The sequence below is a fragment of the Oculina patagonica genome, chromosome 13 (genome assembly GCF_052425735.1).
Source record: "Oculina patagonica isolate OP01 chromosome 13, crgOcupat, whole genome shotgun sequence".
NCBI classification, from domain to species: Eukaryota; Metazoa; Cnidaria; class Anthozoa; order Scleractinia; family Oculinidae; genus Oculina; species Oculina patagonica.
This window is the reverse complement of record NC_135770.1, coordinates 29,540,429-29,563,753: the sequence shown is the minus strand read 5'-3', so window position 1 is coordinate 29,563,753 and position 23,325 is coordinate 29,540,429. Positions and strand designations below refer to the sequence as shown.

At 37.6% G+C, this 23,325-nt stretch overlaps 2 protein-coding genes and 1 non-coding gene across 5 annotated transcripts in view; 2 read left to right on the top strand and 1 right to left on the bottom strand.

Annotated features, from left to right (window-relative positions):
• The window catches only part of LOC144637269 (kinetochore-associated protein 1-like), an 81,159-nt gene extending 77,559 nt beyond the window's left edge, over window positions 1-3,600 (top strand). For all 3 annotated transcript variants that reach the window (XM_078496394.1, XM_078496395.1, XM_078496396.1), the window contains 4 exons: window positions 466-513; window positions 1,250-1,347; window positions 2,150-2,258; window positions 3,181-3,600. In XM_078496394.1, coding sequence (XP_078352520.1) covers window positions 466-513; window positions 1,250-1,347; window positions 2,150-2,258; window positions 3,181-3,393 — 468 coding nt within the window. In that variant the 3' untranslated portion in view covers window positions 3,394-3,600. The remainder of the gene's footprint in view (window positions 1-465; window positions 514-1,249; window positions 1,348-2,149; window positions 2,259-3,180) is intronic.
• Window positions 3,601-5,865: 2,265 nt separating this feature from the next.
• Window positions 5,866-18,436, bottom strand: LOC144634365 (uncharacterized). Its single transcript, XM_078493298.1, has 12 exons — window positions 18,328-18,436; window positions 15,620-15,733; window positions 15,021-15,098; window positions 14,065-14,565; window positions 12,684-12,791; window positions 12,207-12,295; window positions 11,513-11,594; window positions 10,286-10,354; window positions 9,857-9,937; window positions 7,964-8,085; window positions 6,935-7,085; window positions 5,866-6,329 (listed from the first exon to the last, which is right to left on the bottom strand). Exons 1-12 carry the CDS (start codon window positions 18,376-18,378, stop codon window positions 5,907-5,909), a joined length of 1,869 nt encoding a protein of 622 aa, XP_078349424.1. The 5' UTR covers window positions 18,379-18,436; the 3' UTR covers window positions 5,866-5,906.
• Window positions 18,437-20,771: 2,335 nt separating this feature from the next.
• Window positions 20,772-20,845, top strand: Trnan-guu (transfer RNA asparagine (anticodon GUU)). Its single transcript has one exon. It is a non-coding gene; the product is annotated as a tRNA-Asn (tRNA).
• Window positions 20,846-23,325: the final 2,480 nt, after the last annotated feature.

The window sequence follows — 23,325 nt, the reverse complement described above, 5'->3', positions numbered from 1 at the left end:
CTATATTAGAGCACTGAAACTGTTAACGAGCATCTTTGGCTGCGGATGGCTCGGATAGAAACGGATTGCAAATTAAAAAAGTTAGTTCAAAGATGATGTCTATTTAGGGATAAGTTGCCTACCACTACATCTATATTTACATCTACATTTATTAAGTTGATAACATCGTTTAAGACATCACATCAACTATAAAAAATAGATACAAAATAAAAACAAAATGTACATGCATAAATTTTAGAACAGTGACATAGTCCCTTAAAGTTTCATTTGCAGGGTAAATAGCTCAATGTGTGTTTTGGATTTGATGATTGAATTGAACGTCCCATATCCGTGTAAGGGAAGTTAGTCTTCCCCCCTCCCCCACCCCGTACCAGGGTTGGGAGGTGGGTTCGAGTGCATGCGATATCCCTTGATTAATTAGAATTGTATCTTAATTAATTGAACTTCGCTGTTTACCATCTTTAGGTTGAACAGGAAGTGTTTAAATATGTCGAACAAAAGCAAGAGTATCAAGTTAGTATTGGAGGAACGTCAATTTATAAGTATTAATACTAGCCAGTAGCAGTGGTAAAAAGAGGGTGAAAGAAAATAAGTGTGAAAGAGAAAACAAAGCTAAATTGTTGGGGCATTTAGTGACTGCTTATTCACGCTTGTCTCACTGGCCCTCTAGCCACCTCTTTTCTGCATCTGCCATGCAGCCTAGTTTTATAAATTTTAAAGGCCCGGCTAAACTAGGAAACATTGTTGCGCGGAAACATTGTTCCTTGTCATGTTTCCTAGGTGGCTAAATTAGCGGGAAGCAAGGCTGACGTATAGCTTTCTCACACAACCTTTTAGTTGCCAGATTCAAGACGTCTAGCCTGGTACAAATTAACAATGGACGGGCGCTCAATTCCTTCCTTATGCTATTGCTGATTAACGAGCGCTTTTCGAGGTTGTATTGCAATCTTTCCTTGCCATTTGAATCAATCAATCAATCAAACTTTATTTATCGAGGGTAACACGTAATAGTTGGTCAACTAATAAATTTGTGGCCCTCTTAAATGTACTAAAAGTTAAAAATCTACTTTGTCAGAATAGTTTTTCGCTTGATCCCATCTCTGATTTTGAAAAACAAATGGAACAACTCAGAGTACAACTGATTGTCTTTAAGGTTGTTTTTGGTATCTTTTGCCAAGAGCAGTTGTCGCTTGGTCTCGTATTAAACACGTTAAAACTCCTAAAGTTTGAGCGTTGTTTTTGCTTTCAGATTCTCGTTGAAACAGCTTATTTTGACAAGTTTTTGAGGTTCCTCATCATGAACAAAACTATAACTGGTATTCTGCTCAAAACGATACAAGCAAACAGGTATCGTACTAACATTTTCAAGCTTTTCGTTTATAAATAGTTGTATGACCCGTTAGTTGCAGAGTGCGATTTTGTTTAGTTCTTCAATTTGCAATTTATTTGTACCTTATTCTTGTATTCTTGGTGTATCTACGTTTATCTACTTGTAAGTCAGTTGTAAAAGATCTTGACAGTAGTGAAATAGTGAAATTTTAAGAAACAGGACAACAATTTCTTAGCTTTGAAGACGTCCACTGACCTCGCCAGTTGCAAAATGAATTACAGAATTGAATGTTATAATATAGCGAAATTTGTGACAATGTTGCAAAAGAATGTTGACTACGTGAGAACTATAAAGCTAGTTTCAAATTAACATGTTTCAAGTGAAAAATAGTATTGACTTGTAACACAATTAAAATCTGCTAGCTAATTGTTCTTCATTCTTCCCAAGTTATTTTAATTTATGTCACCTGTTTTTTGTAATGGTGTTTTATTGCGAGCCTAGTGCCCACTGCTTTGAAAATTGGCCATTTGGATTGTGCGTGTCAACTTCGTATTTCCTGGCGTTCGTTTCTATCAACAAATTTACAGGCTTTTCTTAACCACGTTTGGAGGAGAAAGGGTAATCAAAAACGACGTCGTGGGCAATGCACAGAAAGCTGTGAAGAAACGACCCCTGTAATGAATAATAGCCCCCAGAAAGGCTGCACTCTTTCAAATGCTCCAAACGTAATTCATACTAAAGGTTGAAGGGAAGACCGTGATAATAATGCTAAATATGCTGTGTATTCGTTCCCGTAATTACTATGAGTTTTCTCTTTAGATTGGAGAACGCAGTCCAGCTTGTCCGACTATTTCACCAAGAACACCCTGACGTACCCTCATCGCAGTATGTGACTTCACACCAAATGAAGGGATTTGATGAACTCTGGGTAAGTCATGTTTGTTCTGCCAAAACCGAGGCAAATCTATATCAACTTGTGTAAATCAGGAAATTTCAAAAACATTCCGAAAAAAGGAGAGAAATGTGACTTGAGGTACAGTAGAATAATAATAATAATAATAATAATAATAATAATAATAATAATAATAATAATAATAATAATAATAGTAATAATAATAATAATAATAATAATAATAATAATAATATACTTAATTGACCACTCCCCCATGGGGTTTTTCAGGGCCAATGTGAAACAAATCTTTTAAATAAACATAACATGGTTAAAAATCCCAACTGGCAGGAGGCAGACCAGTTGGCTATTTACAAACGCAGCCGAGGAGTTGAACTCGGGACTACCGAGAACAAATCCATCTAGTGGTCAGAACGGGACTTGAACCCGCTACCTCCGGATTACAAGTCCGACGCTCTAACCACTCGGCCACGCTGCCTCCCGATTTCTCGAACCCTCGGTTTCTCGAAACTCCCAATTTCTCGAACGAATTTTCGTTTCCCTTGGATAGTACTTCTCTGTAATTTTACACCAGATTTCTTGAACGAATTGTTGTTTCCCTCGGACAGTACTTGTCTGTAATTTTAAACCGATTTCTCGAGCGAATTTTCGTTTTTCTCGGATAGTACTTCTCTGTATTTCGTTTCCCTTGGATAATACTCCTTTGTAATTTTTCTCGAACGAATTTTCGTTTCCCTTGGACAGCACTTCTCTGTAATGTTACCCCCGACTTCTCGAAGCAATTTTCGTTTCCCCTTGGATGTTCGAGAAACCGGGATTCTACTGTATTCCCAAAGCAATAGTTGGCCAAAGGACACGAATAATAAAACGCAGTTGTATTACTTCACTTTAGCCTCCTCGGCAAAGCAACATTCTTAAGTGTTTCTTTTACTTTCCACAGGCTTTCCTGGAGATGCACGACATGTTAGAGCCCTGTCTTCCATTTCTACCAAAGCTAGACGCTGACCAAGAGGATGAGCCCACAGAACAGCAGTCCCAGTGCCTGTGGGTTGAGGGGGCAGAGCAAACCATGGAACAAACTAATATTGAAGATCAACGTGATGACTTTATGATCACACTTAACGAGGACTGCAGTGTGGAGTTTCCACTCTAAACCAAACAGATTCAAATTATTTAGCTGATGGAAAAGCTAACTACAAAATAAGCGAAGGAACACTTGCAATTTTGCAATTTATCCGATCCGGTTTCAACACTGCTTAAGATTTATAGTTTATTAGAAATAGCAAAGAACGCCGTAGAAGAGCCTGCAGTCTTGCGCTTAAACAAGATATTCTAATAAACAACAAAAAAGATCGAACATGTCAGCTTCATTTCTTCAATGTTGTCTTTCATTGAAATTCAATCTCGTCCCCGGAGACCGTTTTTTTTTGTCCAGCACAAGGAACACGGACTCTCTCAAAGTCTGATGTTTAAATCCGCAATTCGGGGACTTCTGGTTTATATTGCCCAAATCTGATTAGCTGACAGTCGAAAATGAACACTCTGTGCAGCTCAAAAAGTCGGGCTGGGCCAAAGACGCGTTCTTGGTGCTGACCAAATGAAAAGCAACGGGACGAAATTGATTCCATTGTTACCCCGCTCGTGTTTAATGACCTATTGTAGCTTTAGTACAGACCCTCCACAGTCCATTCCCCACGTTATCCTAAAACTAGACAACCTACAAGTTGAGCTCACAGTTAGCGTGAAGCGCTAGCAGCGAGAAGCGAACTAAATTTGAGAAAGTCTATCCCAAAACCAAGACTTGTCTACAAGTCGAGCTGAGAAAGTCTGTCCCGAAACAATTCGATGTTATCCTGAATAAATTTCAAGTGTTATTCAGAATCAATTTCATTTTTAGAATTCATATTTGGCGCTGTCTCGCACACAAGTGTTTCTATATGAGTGTAAACCGTGGAAAATATGTTCGAATTGTTAATCGGTGGTTCGTGACACAGCCCGTAGTTGATAATATTGCATAAGCTGTCTGCATTTAATACTATCGACGGTTGACGATGCTTGTTAACTAAACAGATACATGAACTAAAGCGACACTCGCCCTTTGACAATCACTATTTTATTTGTTTTTATTATAAAATATAAACAAGACCTAAGAAAGGAACTTATCTCAATAAATACCCGTAATGACATATTTACAGCCACAATTGGGAAGTACAAAAATACTCAATAAAAAAATATACGATTTACGTCAACTTTTTAAATATCATAGTTACATGTCTCATTGATTTATCACCTTCAAGTCCACTGTTCAATTGTCGTGAACAAAACCGTATTATTTACAGCGCCCCTTATCAAAAGGAAACGTCCAAATGACTACATGTTGTCATAAAGTTTCGCACACAGCAGCCATGTTTAGTTTAATATGGTCATCTGATTGGCTAATTTCTGACAGTATTTTTATATTTCGCCTTAAAATCCATCAACTATTTTTTCCTCGCACGCCATTGGTCTAAGCACGTCGCATCACTGGGGAATATCAGATAGCATCCCCCAAGTGGTATTTTTTTTTTGTCAAGTTTTCAAACGTTGCACGTTTAGTTTTCATCCTAAAGTTAATTGTTTTAAAATTTGAATAGAACTGGACATTTTAAACAGATAAGCAATTATTTTGAAAGCCAACAGAATTACTTGACTTTTGATAGCGGCCTCGTGTAAAAAAACGAATAACAAACAATAGCTTCCATTTGGCTTCAACATACATACACTGATATTTGTCCTTGGATATTATCTGCGCTTCATGGATCACAATTTTCCTCGAGGTCCTCGGAGACCGTTCGCTTTGTCGGAACAGATAATGTCCGCGGGCAAAAAACTGCATATTTTCGCACCAAATGGAGGTTATTGTTTAAGTCACATGGCTTCCAAGTATATATACAAAACCTACAAAATAAATACCTTATATAAAACGGTTCGGGTTTAATATAGTAGTAAATTAAATCCTTTTTCCTCCGCAGAGGCTCCTTCAGTTGATGGGGGAAGGCGAAAAACATCAGGCTCGCGCGCTTACTTTTTACCTCTCCCCATTACGAAAAAAAAAGAGGCCTCTTTTTGAAGGTCTGACTTGTGAAAATTAACAAACTATATTAAACCCAAAGTCGTTTGATTGGATTTAATAATCATGATTGTACAATTCTATTTTTTTTCACCACGGTGCTCAGTGACCCGACTTCTGCCGCGCTGCGGATACGGACTGTAACATAACTAATGATCACACGATCTTGCGTTTTTCAATGGAAAAAGTTCAACATTGTTAAGGAATGAAGTAACGAATGACGGAAGAAAATGAAAAAAGATGTGAAACGTATGCAAACATAACATGGACCAATACGCCTTGTCCCTCCAAACGACAATATTTGAAAGAGTTTACCACAATATAGGTTTACATGTACGTTTATGTCGTTTTATACCTGTGGACGAAAAGGCGTGAACGTATAAAGGATATCCCTTTACAGACGTAAAGCATACGTGTGGACGGGGCCTGAGATTTTATCCCCCCCCCCCCCCAACTCCCTCTCCACTCGAATGTACGTTTGGATCACGAATTAAAGAACATACGTATGAATCCCTCAAAATAGCTTTCCCTAAGCCAATCGTATGGTATAACGCTAACTACATGACAGCACACAGCGTGCTGGTAATCCTCTCTGTTCCCAGTTTGTGCCTTCCGTCGCCATCGTCTTTAGTTTTTTTACTCGCGGATCCTTTAGAACTTTTCATCCCAGACTCCTTAGTTCCTTTCCCAGAGTCCGAGCTGCTAGTGTTCTTAGTTCCTATTGAATCATTTGAAGAAATCCGCGGCAACTTGAACCCATGGGATGATGATACGGAAGGACACGGGGCCACCGCGCGGGACGGCCGGAGCACCCGGGAGTTCCGGGCGCTCCGCATGTCCTGGGTAGTCTTGCGCATAATCTCATCCACTGAGACGCTGTCGGCGCCCAACTCGGCCGACTTTCTCGCTAGTTCTAACTGAGTTTCCAAGTGTTTCGTTCGCTGCTGAAGACGCTTGCTCTCGTTCTCAGAAACTTCCAACTGTCAAACAAACAAGGCAGCGGCCAGAGTTAATTGTTTGAATGCAATAAATATGAAAGCCGGATTCCTTCCTGGAGGGGATACTTGGGTATGTGTCGCTCGCCTCTCAGAACCCCACCCCGCCATAGTCTATTCTGCTCATCTTAGTTAATGTTCTTTCAAATGTAAATTACGCGATCGTAACTTAGTTACGTTATGTTTCTCGATCTACCTTGTGAACCTATTTTACTAGGTTTTCCTAAAACTTATTGAAGCATTTGTTAAACGAAGAAGACTTCACGTTTCACCTACAAACACTACGGCATATTTGCTATCCAAAATAAATTATCTAAAATACCTACAAACATGCCGTCACGTCGAAAATATGATCCACTGATTCTAGCCACTGTTGAAAATGCAACCCTATTGCTGTCAACCCACTCGCGAGAATAGTAACATCCCTAGGTATCACTCTGTAACTAGGAAGAACCCCCTCTCCCCAACCCTTCACTCTCCGGGACAAAATCAACTCCATGCAGTGCACAGCGATACCCGAAGTAACAGATGCTACAGATTACAGTGAGGCCAAATAAATGAAGGTAACTGTTAGAACTAATGGCAATTACCTTTTCTTTCAACTCAGTGAGTTCCTCATCCTTGCTCTCGCAAGCTTTCTTTAGAGTGAATAATTCTTCAAGTAACTGTCGATTCTGAGATTTGAGTTCCTCAATCCTCAAGTCCACTCCTTTACTGGCGATACTAGCTCGACTAGCACTCCTGAAACAAAACAAAAATAAATAAATAAATAAATAAATAAATAAAATAACTTTTTCAATAGTTCGTGTAGCGTGATCGTCCGAAATGGCTAAAAGTGAGGCAAAAACTTACACCCGCTTTCATTGTTACGTGCATAGAGCTTTCTTTCGACATCCATCTTTCGACGTGCTGAAATGAGCCAATCAAAACCGATGCATTCTGGTGCTTGTTTCATGCAAATGAAGCTAAATGAGCCACAAGTTCAGAAGGTCATGCTAGTAGGCTGTGATTGGTGGATTTCAATCTGTCGTGTCCGTTTAGCACGTCGAAAGATAGCCGTTATGCACGTTTAAACACTGAAATCGGGTGAAAACTCATAAAACTGCTCTCGCACGCTGTAAATCGCCGATTAAAACACAGCAAAATAAAACAATGCGAGATGTTCTTACTTCCTTTTATTACATGAAATTAGAAAGCACTGGTACCTTGTTACATGTATGCCTGTTACGTAAAATTTTCATGAAAGTGACGGGGATACTCGTCGTCTCGCTTAGAGTTGTAAATTTCGGATTTTTGGTCTCGTTTAGGGTGTTCCGGACAAAACAATAGCCATTAGCCATAATCGTCTCGTTTAGGATTACACACGAAGAAATACACAAATACAAGTTCTATTCTTAGTTTTTTGGTATCTTTTAGGGGTAAATAAAAGGCTGAGCCACACCCAGATTGGTCTCTTTTAGGGGTTGTTTCTAAAATTTCCGACGAGCATTCCCGTCCGTTTCATATAGGAGTCCCCCCGGGAAACTTACATGTAAATGTTACACAACAATTACTTCAGAAACTAATTCCGTGATTCTGAAAGTACTGGGTTTACGATGAGAAAACACTGGTCACCATACCTCATTCTGAGGGGAGGGGTGGATACCACCATGTCCTCCTCGGAACTTTGATGTACAAGTTGATGTTTGTTTAGTAACTTTGCCTTCCTTGTCTCCAGTTCTTTTGCTAGAGTATCCAGCTCCTAGGAGATGAACAGACGTATATGAATAACTCCAGATTATTATAGTTTTATCTGCGAGATGTACCTTATTGTTATTAATTTTCGCGGGACTTTATTTTCGCGATTTTCAAAAAATCGCGAAATTAAAGACCCGCGAAAATTTATTTCAAACGTTTTCTATTGTATTTTTTATGTTAATTATGTATTTTTGGCCAAATCGCGAAAATTAAGTCCCGCGAAATATGCCCGTTCCATTTTCGCGAAATTAAGTTCCCGCAAAAATAAGTAACAATAAGGTATTTAAGGATCCTCTTAGCAAAAAGGCGGCTTCATAAATAGAGATATCTATATATACGATAAATGATCTACCTTATAAACGCCCAGGGCTTCTATTAAATTTTAGGGGTTTTACACGGGGCGTTAAATAGATATGAGGCCTTTTATTAGAGAGAGGAGTTTTTAATATTTCACTTTAACTGTAACAACGTCTACAAAACAAATAAGACACGAAGTTTGCCGGCGCAGAGTAAGACAGAACACAGAGTTTGTGAGTAGGAGTCTAATCTATTCTGCGCTAATGCAAAGCTATCGATGTTTTCATCGACATCAGGGTCAACCATGTTGGTATCGTTGGCCTCTTCGATGTTCAAATCAAGCAAGAAACTAAATAAATTACGTGATTTTACTCTATGGAGCGTTACCTTGGTTTTTGAGGCGATCCTTGGAGGGGGCATCTATTAGTCACGGGGCGTTATTAGAGAGGGACGTCTAATACAAACTTTACACCTCAGGGTGAGCGTTTATTAGATACGAAGCGTTTATTTAAGAGTGGGCGTTTATTTGACCCTGTTAATCATTTACGGTACACCAATTTTGCCAAAAGGCGCTAAATATCAAGCGTGGCCGAGTGGTTTAGGGCGCTGGCGTTGTAATCTGGAGGTCCCCGGTTCAAGACCTGCCCTGGCCACTAGCTGGATTTGTTTCTCGTTTGTCCCGAGTTCAAATCCTCGACCACGCTTTGTATATAGCCAACTGGTCTGCCTCCTACCAGTTGGGATTTTTAACCTTGTTATGTTCATTTAAAAATATTTGTTTCCTCTGTTTCAGTGGCATGCCTGTAAACTAGCTATCTCGTAGAGATATGAAGCTAAGTGCATGACCACTATAAACACCATTTATTATTTTATTTATTATTATCTGATTTCGTCTTCAGGCGCCCGTTTCAGAGTACTAAACAGGCTACAACTGTCTCATCGTACTTTGCATCTGTTTTCTACTTCTCCCAGCTCCCGTTCACCTTTGTGCCAACAACACAGACTACAAAATGCCAATATGGAACCACAAGTAAGAACCTAACATTTAAGAACCTGTTAGGCTAAAATTTGCAAATTAGACCCCATTTGTTATAAGAAAGAACCTATTTAGCCTAAAATTTGGAAACAGGTTCTTAATTTCTAAAATTGATTAAATTTTTACGTTTGGGAAAATATGATATGATTAGTGCTTCATTTTGGCATAAACACCATGTGGCATGCAAATTTTATACAAGAAAAGGGCCCAATACCACAAAAATCTCTATAACAACATTGATTTTTTTTTTTCTTCAGAAATTAAGAACCTATTAAGAACCTAATTAGCCTAAATTTGCGTTAATAACCCCTTATGTAAGAACCTGTTTAGGCTAACCTGAAAAACAATAGGTTCTTACTCGCAGGTTTTTACTGTATTTCGCTCCTAACGTCCTTTGCATGTCACACATACATGAAGTATCACCACAAGAGAACTCACTTACGTTTTGTAAAATACCTAAATCTTCTTCTTTGCTATTGCACACAGCATGACGTCGGTTTAAGTATTCTTCATACTCACGAATCTGTATTTCAAAAAAGCAAAAACGCATTAGAAACTACGTGTACGTGTAATTCCCATAAATAGCAACACAAGAAACTACCGAAACTACTGGGATTCTTGGTTTCAAAGCACCCTTACATCTTCACTTCGACCTTGGTCGACCTTTTCACACTTGCAGAAAGTCGTTTTGACTACAACGACCACGATTCATTACGTTTTCCCTTCATTGTTAACATGTATATTTTTTAACCCAGTTTGCCCTAATTAACAAAATAAACAAAAAATTAAAGGTTTCTAATGGTTTTTATAATATTATTCATGTCAACATGCAACTAGTATAAATTATTCCCTGGCACACAATTTTATATACCTCTTTGTCGCGTTCTCGAACTTCTTGTGTTCGTTGGTTAAGGTCTTTTTCCATCTGAGATATTGTTGCCTGTGAAAAGTAAATAAGATTCTTATTTTCTTATTTGCTGTATCACAACTTGAAATTGTCAACATACATGTACATGTACATATGTAGTAAATAGACACACTATAACATTTTAATAAGTTTTGGGAAGCTTTTTGTTCTTACTGTCACTCTAAACCAAGTTAGTCTGCAAAGAATAGATAGAGAGGGCTGCTTTATCTCAGACTCACCTAAATTAACAAGTTTTGAAAAACAACAGACAAATCTCTTACAGTTTTCAACAACTGATAAAATCACTTTGACTGACAAGCTTGGCAGAATACATAATTATTTAACTTTTTTAACAAGAAAATTCTAAATTAAGTTGACTGGTGCAAGCTTTGGTCTGAAAGAGAATGCAGTGCTCGTGTCAATCACAGCACAGGAAAAGTCTTTAATTTTTTCTTTAAAATATGTATTTTGTAAAATTCACCATTTTCTTGTAAGAGCAGTTTCTTTGAGTGGAGAGTTTAAAAAATGAAAATTGAATGTTTACGATATGACACAAAAACATGCCCAGGAGAATCAAACTGTGTGTGCACATGAGTAAATTGAAGTAAACAGACAGCAGGTACTGGTTTGACTAAATTACCGGTACATCTTTAAAGGGTACCTTATTCTTACTAATTTTCGCGCGTACTAAATTTCGCGAAAACTTGAGAGCAGAATTTCACGAGTATTAATTTTAGCGATTGCAAGAAAAATTTAAAAAAGTGTATTAAATTTCGCGATTTTATCAATTTTTTTAATGGATCAGTCGTCAAAGACTAAGGAACCACTAGAAATGTACAAAGGTCTAGCTCAATGTAACTAAAAGGAGCCTACAAACGGAAACTTTTTTGACTGTACTATAGAGGTTTTGGCCAATTTACAAGCTAGAAAAAGTAATCAGAGGAAAGAGGCTAGTCAAAAAACAAGATGGGGAAATATTTTCAAAAGTAGGTAGCTGCAGTTCCGAACATTTAAATTTTTCATTGTTTTGATATATATATTATGGTATAAATTTTTGCATGTTTAAATTTCGTGCAATGTTTTTGCTCGCGTATTAAATTTCACGATTATTTTGAATCACGCAAATTAGTACTCGCAAAAATTAGTAAGAGTAAGGTATATTATTTCATTCATAAATCACTCAAATTATACCTCATGTTCATAATATCTTTGCCTTCTCTCCTCCAGCTTCTTTTCATTTCGGAATTCTTCAAGTTCCTCTTCAAATTTTTTCCTAAAACAAAAAATGTTAATATCAATCATTTTTCTACCATTTTGAAAAGGATACTAAAATAAATATTTGTATGGGAAGCCAATGTCAATTTCAGTCTATAAAATTGGATTTCTGAGTATTTCCAACTATGTAAGCTAAAGATGCCTGGTGAAAGAGGTTCCTGAACAAATTTGAAAGATATGATTTGCTGAACAGATAAATTAATTTATTATATAAAATGCCATAGCAAGTGGTAGCAGATCGATAAAATTGGTATCACACGTGTGGATAAAAATGATATCCACACATGTGTGATATCATTTTTGACCAATCAGCTTGCAGAGTTTGCCATGTTTCAATGCTCAATGAGCCAAAGTTTATCGATATTAAGTTAAAACATCTTCGGTTCTTCCTCTTCAATCTTCGGGAAAAGTTTGGAAATTGTTCGGAAACATTCGTAGGACCTTCGGACATTTTGAAAATCTTTTGAAAATCTTTGGAAAATCGCCTGTGAACAAGTGAGATATCGATTTGAACACTCAAAGATAAATTTCATATCTCTAGGCAACCAGGTATTATCCTCTTTATCTTGATGACATTAGAGGTGGTAACCTAGCAATGATTGGTTCTTACTTTTGCTCTTCTCTTCTTTTGTCAATGTCCTCCATGTCAGTGATGTAATGTCTTTTTCTGTCCTCTAACTCCTTTTGCAATTTGTCCATCTACAAAAAAAATTCCCCAAAACTTGTCACACAGTGACAGCATCCACATACTGTACATGTACAACTAATGATTGTTAGAAGTACATAGGTATAATGTAGGAAGGGAGGTAGGTAGGTAGGTAGGGGGTCATCACAAAGTGGGAGGCAGCGAGGAATGTGATCCACCCCGGTTAGCCTACGCTAGGCACTTCGGTTAGCCTATATGCCTAAATAGCACTCCAGTTAGTAGCTTGCGGTTAGCCTTTTTTTTAGTAGGGATTTCTGCCTCGCTGCCTTGCCTTGCACGCCTCGCTGCCTTGCCTCGCATGCCTCGCAGAAACAAGAGACAAGCTATAATCACTGCAATGCAGCATGGAGATAATATTAGTGGAAATGTTCACAGTCATACCTCTTGTTTTGTGTCATCTCTTGATTTCTTCAGCCTGGTGCTTAAATTAGACATCTCTTTCTCAACAGACTCTTGTTTTGTTCTTAGAGATGACTCCAAGTTAAGAACCTTAAAATATTTTGAAACCATCAGCAAATGGAATATATAATTACTTATTGTTCAGTGAATTAATTAACAGGGTATATATTGTACAGATCTCGGTTGAAGATTCAAGAGGTGTCGTAGGGGATAACCATGGAGGTGGGTCTAGGAGGTCTTCATGTACACAATTTTCCTTCTCCCCTGCCTGAAAGAAAGAGCCTTCAGTTGTTAAAACAAGATTGTTTTATGGCTGTGTCCTGTATCAATTAAATTTCATCTGGAGTGTTAAGAGTGACAAAAATTGTCTACAGAATTTTACTTTTATTACAAAATACTGTTAACCACAAGGGAGAGTTCAACTGAAAATCCCCCCCCCCCTTACACCTGTTAAACAATATCTACTGTACGTGTACTGCGTGCAAGTTTGGACCCCTCCTCCAAATGGAAATTCCCATGGGCCTACATGTACAGTTGAACCTCTTTAATACGGACACCAAAGAGATGGAAGAATGTCTGTACTTTGGAGGTACCTGTATTGCAGAGGTTGGGTTTACATTAACTTTACATGTAGTCTCTTTCGGACCAAGTGAACTGTTCGAAACAAGGAGGTGTCTGTATTATAAAGATGTCCATAAGGAGTGGTTCGACTGTGAATACCGTTGCTTACATCTTGCGTGAACACGTGCTGCCGAAACATGAGCTAAATATCTTAAGTTTTAATTTTAGTGAACATGAAAATATGGTTGCACATACCGTCGCTTGCATCTAAGCCTGAACACGTGCCGCCGAAACATGATCTAATTGGGTATTAACGTGGCATGATTGGTCGCCAAACATTTGAAGTTTAGCAGATCGTAACGTGTACTTTCACACTTAAAATGTTCAAAACAAACACTGAGTACAGGCGAAACTTTACACTAGAAGTGATTCAAGTGAACCTGCAAATTATGCATATCAACACAGATCAGGATCAATTTTTTGGAAGAAGTCTCTATATCCAATCTTCCCGCCGTTTCAAAACCAGAATGTGTTGAACTTTGGGCGGAAAAGTTGCCGTTACGGTCTGCCAAACTTCAAACGTTTGATGACTAAACATGCCATGTTAATACCCAATTAGATCATGTTTTGGCATTACGTGTTCATGCTTGGATGCAAGCGACGGTATGTTCAACCAGATTTTCATCACTAAAATTAAAACTTAAGATATTTTCTCTAGCCAGTTAAGATAACTAAAATATTAATGTAATATTTCAAGTTTGAGACTAATAGAGTTGCACAAAATACAAATTGTTTGCCTCACCTGGGTCCTAAGGTCTGTCAATCTTTTATCCTCGTATAATTTACCATTTTGTACATCCTGTTGTTGTAAAGGTCCATTTAAAAGCTTTTCTTTGACTGAATCAGTGATGCCATTAACTGGGTCTATAGTTCCATTTAATTTTGTTGATTTTAAGCTAGAATTTGAGTCAGTTGAATTGTTATTTGGCTCTGCAGTAGGAGTACTTTTATCAACTAAATAACCAAATTTGTCCGATCTAGAATCATCCTCGCTGGAATCTCGACAATTGTAGTCTGAATAGTCAGATTCTTCTTCTTCTTCTTCTTCGTCATCATCAGAATCATCATCATCGTCATCATCATCATCATCATAAGTATTATTGCCATTAAATTTGTAATTCACAAAATTAACATTGCTCATAAGATCACGATGATTGTCGTCATCCGATCCCTGGCTATAGCTGTAGAAGTATTCCTTGTTTCTTTCCATGTTAAACCGGACTTGCTTCTTGGCTGGTGCATCCTGTTCAACAAGTCAAAGAACAATATTATTATTTTAGAAGGGCTGTCATTAAGTGCTGTAACTCGTAACACCTGTTATGGCTGAGTTCACCCAATGTTAGCGGTCAAGCTGTCAACAGTGTTACATTACACCTGCATACTGAGCAAAATGCTACGGGTGATAACTACAATGTAACAGCTGCTTAAAAAATTAAAGACAACTCTGTTTAGCATAAAGTACACTGTATAATACCAGTCAAATACAAGTTAACAGTCTCTACTTGAAACATAATCCTCAAAACTCTATGTTTTCGAGAATCAAGAACCAAGTTTTAACGCTTAAGGCTGCGGGTTGAGTTTTGTCGAGTTTCTTTTCGTTTTCAACTTTTCTGTGCTTCATAAATTTAAAAATGTGACTACTGGTTCTTACATCTAATAGAAATGATTCGGCAAAAAGGTTAGTATCAGTAGACCCACCTTTCTAAAACCATTTTTTGAACTATGAATTTTATCTGCTTCTTCCAACAATGTGTCCAGGTTTGAATCTGATGAACACTGCAAAAGAACAAGGTACAGTCAACTCTCACATTGCAGACACACAAAATTTTACTAGAAAACAAAGAATTAATTAATAAATCAATTAATTAGTTGAAAGTCCTCAGCCCAGGACATTTGGCTCAGCTTGTTGATTTTTTCTTAGCTACACCATTATCCCTGATTATTATTCAACAAATGCGTGCCCTGCCCATATAATAATTATGGTCAAAATGTTAATGTTATCTCGTATCCGTACATAACAGATATCCTGCGATATACGTAGGTTGGGAAGATTAATTTTGTCCGAAATCTTGTAAAGCGCTGCATAAATACAGTTTTTCTATCTGCAAAATGTGTTTCGTTGACAATTTGTTAAATAATAAAACAATTATCCTGCTCAATCTTGCGGAATATCGTCTGATTTTAGCCAACTCGGCCTACAGCCTCATCGGCTAAGTATCAGGGGATATTCCGCATGATTTCGCAGGATAACTGTTAATTATACCACTTGCATACTGTGCACACTGAACGTCACCTACCTCTGATGATGAGCGGTGCTGCCGCCCAAGAAATTCAAAGTCTCCATTTAGAAGTGGTTTGTGATTAAGGATTATCGGGTCTTTCACCATTGTACGAGACGCTTTTTCATGAACCTAAAGAGGCAATATAGAATAGCTTAACTTAGACACTTGTATTAAACTCATCAACAATAGATAAGCTTGGGGAAGGTGTCTGGAAATATGGTCAAGCCACGAGCACATGAGCCGAGCATGGTGGGTAACATGACAACCTTGTGAGCAGCAACCACCAGGCACTATCACACTGAAAACAGTGGAACAATGATACCATGATCCTCGGCCACTCTGCATGCCCGTCGCATGGGAGACAGTTGACCAGCATTGTTTCCTGTTAAACTTAGTCTAATTACATTTAACCCATTTAGCATGTGAATAGGTGCTACAATACATGTACACATGAGCAGTTCAGAGCTGTGCTCCAGCAGAGCCCAGGTGCCACAGGTCACTTACTTTTGTCTCTGGGCAACTTGTATAACTTTGCTATCATGAAAGCTTTTAAGAGCTAAGGACCCAAGATTTCTTACATAAGAGCCTTTGGGCACCCTGCAGTTATTCTAAGAGCACAACTTTGCAGTTCTACCATTGTAACTGTAATTTGTCATCTTGGCCATATTGGCAGAATTTTAATAAAGAAAACAAGTTAAATGCCTACACACTTTAAGTGTTTGGCCCCTCTTGAGCATGTGTCAAAGACCCTTGAATCATATGCATGCAAATTGTATATAATAAAGATGGGAACCTGTCCAGAATTGCGACTGTGACACATTGACTGAGAGTCAGCCAATAGTTCACCAGCACTCAGCCCATAATCAACCTATATATCAACCAATTATCAACTGAATGTCGAAGGACTATTGGCCAATGAGTTGACTGACTGTTGACCAATATTTCAACTGGCACATTGGACAAGATTACCCATAGTAAAGAGGCCTTTCAAGGGGTAAAAGTGCCAAGTGACACAATTCAACAGCAACACAATAGGGGGAAAATGACAGCGACATTTACAGCTGTTGGCTAAGAGACATCAGTTCTCAGAGCCATGCAACATTGCGAAACTGCGACCCCCCTTGGAAGGCCTCAGTAAACATGATCCAAATTTGCTACTACATAATAATAATTATTCAGAAATCCTAATCCTAAAGAAATCCATCAGAGTTTTAAAACCATGCAATCTGTGGCATGTCAAAAACAAAGAAAAGCAGACAAACTTAGAAAACCAATACTATTTCTTTATTCAAGTGACAGAAAAAGTTGTGGAAAAAGTATCATGAAGAGATTAAGATTCCTATCAGTTTCTCCACAGACTTCTAACTTTTGAAAGAAGCAATTTACTATGCCAAACATTAAAGTTCTTTTGAAATGTATCACATGCATCCAAAATTAACTTTTGGAAGAGTCGAAGCGAGAATTCAAGACTCTTGAAATATTAAAACAAAACAACATGCTATGTTTTTTTTTGTTTTGACAGACTCCGTATAGAAAATCTATTGTTAATGATTCGTCTCACTGACTTGTCATTGGGACTTCATCATTGCCATGTCATTAATTCATCAAGTGAAATTCCTTTTATAAATCACTTACTATGCTTGTGTTAGTTTTCAAATGATACATGTTCACAGAAAAGTCGAAAAATAAAAAAAAGTTTGTTGTGTTTTTTACAAACAATGTTTTTTATTAATTTCTGGAGCTTTACACGAATAAAATATTTCATTACTTTTAGCGTCGCAAAACAATCGTGTTCAAAAATTAACATAACAAAACTTTTTCCTTGATGTACTTAACTACAGATAGTGAATAATGGAGAAGTGGATTTCGTCGCTATTAAGTTTAATAGTTTTGGCTTTGGAGTCTATAGAATTGTTTCAAAAACCATATTTCGCCGAAGAAGACTTGACAGTAAAAAAATCAAACACTTGAATACTGTCAAATACGGTGTAACATTCGGACAAACCTATCTAAGAGCAATGTTTATCACGTCAACAACAAAAATATTAGAACCCTTTTTTATGTTTTAATGACAGGAAAACGAGAATAATCTGTACGCAATAAAATTTATTCTAATTTTTGAAATCTGCCTTAGCTTATCAAAAAACGATTTATATCTCCTGCCATTGAAAATTGTACGTTTATATTGTATTGGAAGTTACAAACCCTCGATAAAGCAAACATGGATTAATCGCTTTTTCGACACGCTGAAAGCGACAATATGCGTTCTCGCGAAACTTCACTGGCATCCGTTCATCATATTTTTAGCACGAAGGGCTTCTGTCACAAGCGTTTTTCACGTACAGAGCGAAAATAGACAAAATTAAAAAGATAAACTGAGTTAATGAATCTTAAAAAACCTTTCGCTACGGGATCGCCGCACTACAAAACGAGTTCTCGAATCGAAGCCCTACAATCGATCGCAAATCTTGATTGCAGATCGGATATTACGACCAGACGGAAACAAGGAAATTATACTCGAAGACTTCGACACTGTAAAATCATCCTACAGCCACAAAGTCGGGCTTCTTTGTCACTTTTAGAAGGAATAATTAAACGTACACATGCAAAATCATGGCGACCAAGGTAAAAAGCCATCGCATACCATGGTTGCCCCTCATGAATTATTACATAGGATTTCGCTCAGATGAAGTTCCCGTGACTAGAACAATTTTACAGCATACCTGACTATAGTCTGCTTTCCTTTCCATTAAAAGTTCAGTCATTTCGACCATATTGAGCGCATATCTAGCTAGCCCATTTCTGCTACACACTGACTTGTCCTTCGCTCGTTCGCAAAGTGATCTTACACGAAGTACTGGAACGTCGGATTATGATTGTTCACCATGGAAACAAATTTGACATTTGACAGGTTATGATGACTGCAAGTACATTTCGCGGGGTTTCAAACACATGCACCATCTTTCATTTTTTCGCTTTTTTGTTCACAGAGCATCCAAGTAAAACTGATCGTTTAGCCCTCTAGTTTGAAAGAGGGTGGTTAAGGGTTTTTTTCCCGTGAATTCTGAAACGTGTGTGTTAAATGGCGTGACCAGTTGCCCGTGACCAGTGCATAACCGTGACTGATCGTCATTCTGGGCCCAAGGTCATGGTCACTCTAATCCGACTACTGCGATAGGTAATTTTTGAAACATTTTTATCTTGGTTTTGTGATATGGTCATTTTATTTGTCGTGAAACGTAACCTAGAAAAACAAAAAATATAGACGGGAAACTGGTCCTGATGGCTAAAGCGGTCAAAAATAAACAACGTGGTGTACACCATCCATTAACCAAACTTCCCTTTATTTCGGTTTGCAATACAAACCTTCCTCAGGAGCTGGGCGAAAAATAAATAATCAAATAACAACCCACTCACTACAGATCTGGGCGTGAATAACGGGCAAGCTTTTTTGAACCCTAAAAGAGACCATTTTTCATGCTTGATCGGACGGTCTAGACTAAAATGAAAAAAGAACGCCTGATCGCAGGTTATCTAGACTAGGGCTGTCCCAAAGTTGCTACTTGCTAGTGAAATGTATAATAAAATATAGTTTGCTTTTTGAAAAAAAAATTTTGCAGAAGTGCATAAACTAAAAAAATGTTTGCAGGGGAAAATTTTTCATACCCCCCAGGCCCCCAACCGTCCAAGAAAATAATGGTCCGTCCCAAAGAAAACAACCTGGAGGGGAGACGGTAAAGGTACGAGTTAGCGGGAGTACGCCTTTCCAGATTGTGCTCCCAAAAAGCTAAAAAAGTGCTCCCAAAAATGCCAAAAAGATGCTTAAAAAGTGCTCCAAAACCAAAATAGTGCTCAGAAGTTGCTCCAAAAATTAAAAAAGTGCTACCAAATAGTTTTAATTATTTGAAAGAAAAGATGCTTTCCAATTTAGATTTGCAACTAAAAGGCAAGTTTCCATTGAATACAAGTCAATAATTGCACAAATAAGGAATAAAATAGAATAAATAAATAAAAACATGAAATCAAGGCTGTCACGTGATTTTTCTGTATTTTTAAGGAGTTTGCATAAATTATGAGGGGTTGATGACGTAGGTACGGGGCCCTGAGGGCCGCCGCACACGTCCCACTTGTTGAATAAATTATTGTAAAACGTATAGATGCCTTAAATGTTATTAAGACGGAATCCACTAGGAAGTCGAGTAATATTTATTAAAGTTGGACAAAAATCAATTTCCAGAATAATTTAAATCCTATTGCGTTATTTTCTACCCTTAATAAAAGGTAAAGATGTAAGTAATTATCCGTGATAACACCAACAACAATTTCTTATCAGAGTCTGAGAAAATGAATTTCAAAGTTCACAAGGTATGGGCAAAATCTCACGTGTAGCCATTTTGTAAATTCGTCTTAAGCGATTCAGTGGAATTCAGCGGAACTTCAAAATGTGTTTTCGATGTGTGGTGTTGCTAGAAAAGATTTCTTTTGATAAGATATTTGAAGCAGTAACAAAGAAGTTTGCAATAAGGTGGAAATAATTCTGGTACAACAATTTCTTATCAGAGTCTGAGAAAATGATATTTAAAGTTCACAAGCTATGGGCAAACGCTTACATCTTTTAAGCGATTCAGTGGAATTCAGCGGAACTTCAAAATGTGTTTTCGATGTGTGGTGTTGTTAGAAAAGATTTCTTTCGATAAGATATTTGAAGCAGTAACACAAAAGCTTGCAATCAGGTGTAAATAGTTTTGGTACATAATTTTGTCCAACAACTACTCGAAGTCCTGGCGGATTTCCTCTTAACTAGTTTCACAGCCCACAGGCTACCCAATATTTGTAGTTACCGACGTACCACAGCCCACAGGAATGGATACCCAATCAAATGTCGAAATCACCAGTTTTAGCCTAGTTGAGATATTATTTGTAGTCAAGGGAACTTGAAATTGCTATATAAAACAAAAAAATCCAGTAATTTGCTTCAAATAAGCTAGAAATTGGCTTGTTTACTAAAAAAGTTGTCAGAAGATGCTCTTTGGCCAAAAAAATGCTCTCTGATCAAAATAGTGCTCCCAAAGCCAAATTGCGCTAAAAAAGTGCCGAGCACAATCTGGAAAGGCCTAAGCGGGAGGCCCGAGTTATTGAGGGTTCGAGTTACCAACGTCTGCAGTTTGTCTTCGTGGCGCAATCGGTTAGCGCGTTCGGCTGTTAACCGAAAGGTTGGTGGTTCAAGCCCACCCGGGGACGTTTCATTTTGCTTTGGTCAGCAGAAGATCATTCCAATATTTGTATGCTTTTTTTATTTTATTTTTTCAAAAACTCCTTGTCGAACGAAAAATGCCATGTTTTTCCACTCCTATCCCTCCTAATTATCATTATTACTATCATCATCATCATTATGATGATGATGATGATGATTATTATTATTATCATTATTATTATTATTATTATTATTATTATTATTATTATTATTATTATTATTATTGTCTTATTATTAAAATTATTATTTTTATTATTATTATTATTATTATTAATAATATTATACAATAACTTCATTTCACATAAATATTATTATAATTATTATTATTATCCACTTACTTTTACGCTATTGTTGTTGTTGTCGATGATTGTTGAAGTAATGTACTTTTGGAAAATGGAAAGCAAACTGAAATTTCAGGTTTTCAGAGGCGCGACAATTTTGTGGACCGCGCGATTGATTCATAGCGATCTCACTTGGAAAGTGATCTGCATTTTGCTGCTTTGTTTTCTTCACACGAAATGGTTGAATTCTCGTTATATAAATAATAAACAAATTATAGCATAGAAAGTGCGTTGTATGGATTTTTATTTAGGATTTGCAAAACTTTGGAAAACGAACGAGTTAGCGCACTCCGTACGTCGCACTTTCTATGAAGTAATCTATCGTCTTTCGTTTCTTTACTATTTAGGGTTTCAAGTCTTTCAACCCTAAACGAGACCCTGACCGCATTGCGGGAGGAGACCATTATATTGGAGATGTCCGCATTACATATACAGGAGGTATCCATTTTATAGGAGGTGTCCATTTCATGGGAGGTTTCCGCATTACTAGAATGTCCATTTTACGGGAGCAGTCAGTTTTGTGTAAGTTGTCCGCATTACGGAAAGGTGTCCGCTAGCGGCCGTCTGACTGTACAAAGATATAAAAATACGGTCAGTGAAACCAAACCCATACTGCTTTCTCTCCCTTAGAATGCACCACACCCTTAATTTCATAAGGGTCTGCTAGTCATGCATTTCTAGACTGAGAATAGGCCATTTTCGAGTCACCCTTTGCCTCTGTTTCAAAACGAGTCTAGGCGTGAAACTATTCAAATGTAAATGATTTTGATCTGCGTGAAAATGGACCTGTAGGTGAAACTCATTTTCATATGAATTGTTTCGCACGTAGACTCGTTTTGAAACAGAGGAAAAGGGTCACTAAAAAAGGCCTATTAATTACAGAAGTCTTACCTTGTAATTGCACTTATATTTGGACTGCCATAAAAATGTGATTTAGCACCTGACGGACACCTCATTATATTTCTGGGAGGGCACATTTTTTTTTACATTTGGAGAGGACCGGCACTTATTGGAAAAAAAAAAACGCTAATTCAGCTAACGCGAAACTGCCAAGTCTATTGACCGTGATCTTAGTAAAATCCGTTCTAATGAATTTGAATAAAGTCTAAGCTAATAAATACAAATCGTTAGCTCAGTGTAAAAGTAAACTAAGGTCAACAGGCAAAACGAGGAAACATGTCTCCAGAAACACTCACAGCGCGTGCATGTTTACCCAACTGTTTCCCAGTTTTGCCACACGGCAAGCATGGCCAGCGTCAATCAATTTGTTTCAGAAGAAGCAAAATTTGCTTCTGCTACACGGCAGAAACTTCTGTTTTTCCGCGTGGCATTAAGACTACAATCCCGGCCAAAAGGGTTGAGACACTTTGCTAATTTTCACCAATTTCAGTACTACTACTCATTTTTGTCAATCCCCACCTCCCCTATTTCAATGTTGTCAATGTTGTCGTTTTATGGAAACAAAGCCTGGTGAATTGCAAACCCCATAAAACAACATTGAGTTGGGGGAGAGGGAGATAACATGTTTTTAACAAGCTTGCCAGTCAAGACATTCGCGAAAAACTGTGAAATGCGTTTGTCTCAACTGGTTTCGTCCGGGATTGTAGGAAACAATTATGGAAACATGTTTCCTCGTCGGTACACTGGTCAGTAATAATTGAAGGTGGTGGAAGCCGTATTTTAACAACACTTAACAACACTTTTGTTGGAAAGAAGGCTTACCACAAAAACAGCTTCACCTCGGAGGGCTTTTGTTAGAAGGAAGGGGGCTTATTTGTACGAGGGTGCTAAATTGCATCATTGCCTTGATTTATTACGATCTCTACGGTTAAATCACGAACCTTACAGAGTACCTTCCAACGACCTTAAGTTTGCGAATATCATCCTCAAAAGTTAAATTGTTTCTTTCTCAGTGCATGGGTAACTATAAATAAATAGATAACTAGATTATATCGCATTAGAAACATCTCTCAATCAGAACAGATTGCACAGTCAGTTTACAATCAATTATAAAAAGTAAGACCTACATTCATATGAAAACCTGTTATCAGCAAAAGTGGTAGTATTTACAAAGAAGCAATAAACTAGAAGACCTAAAGAGGTGGTACTTTATACATAGAAAAAGT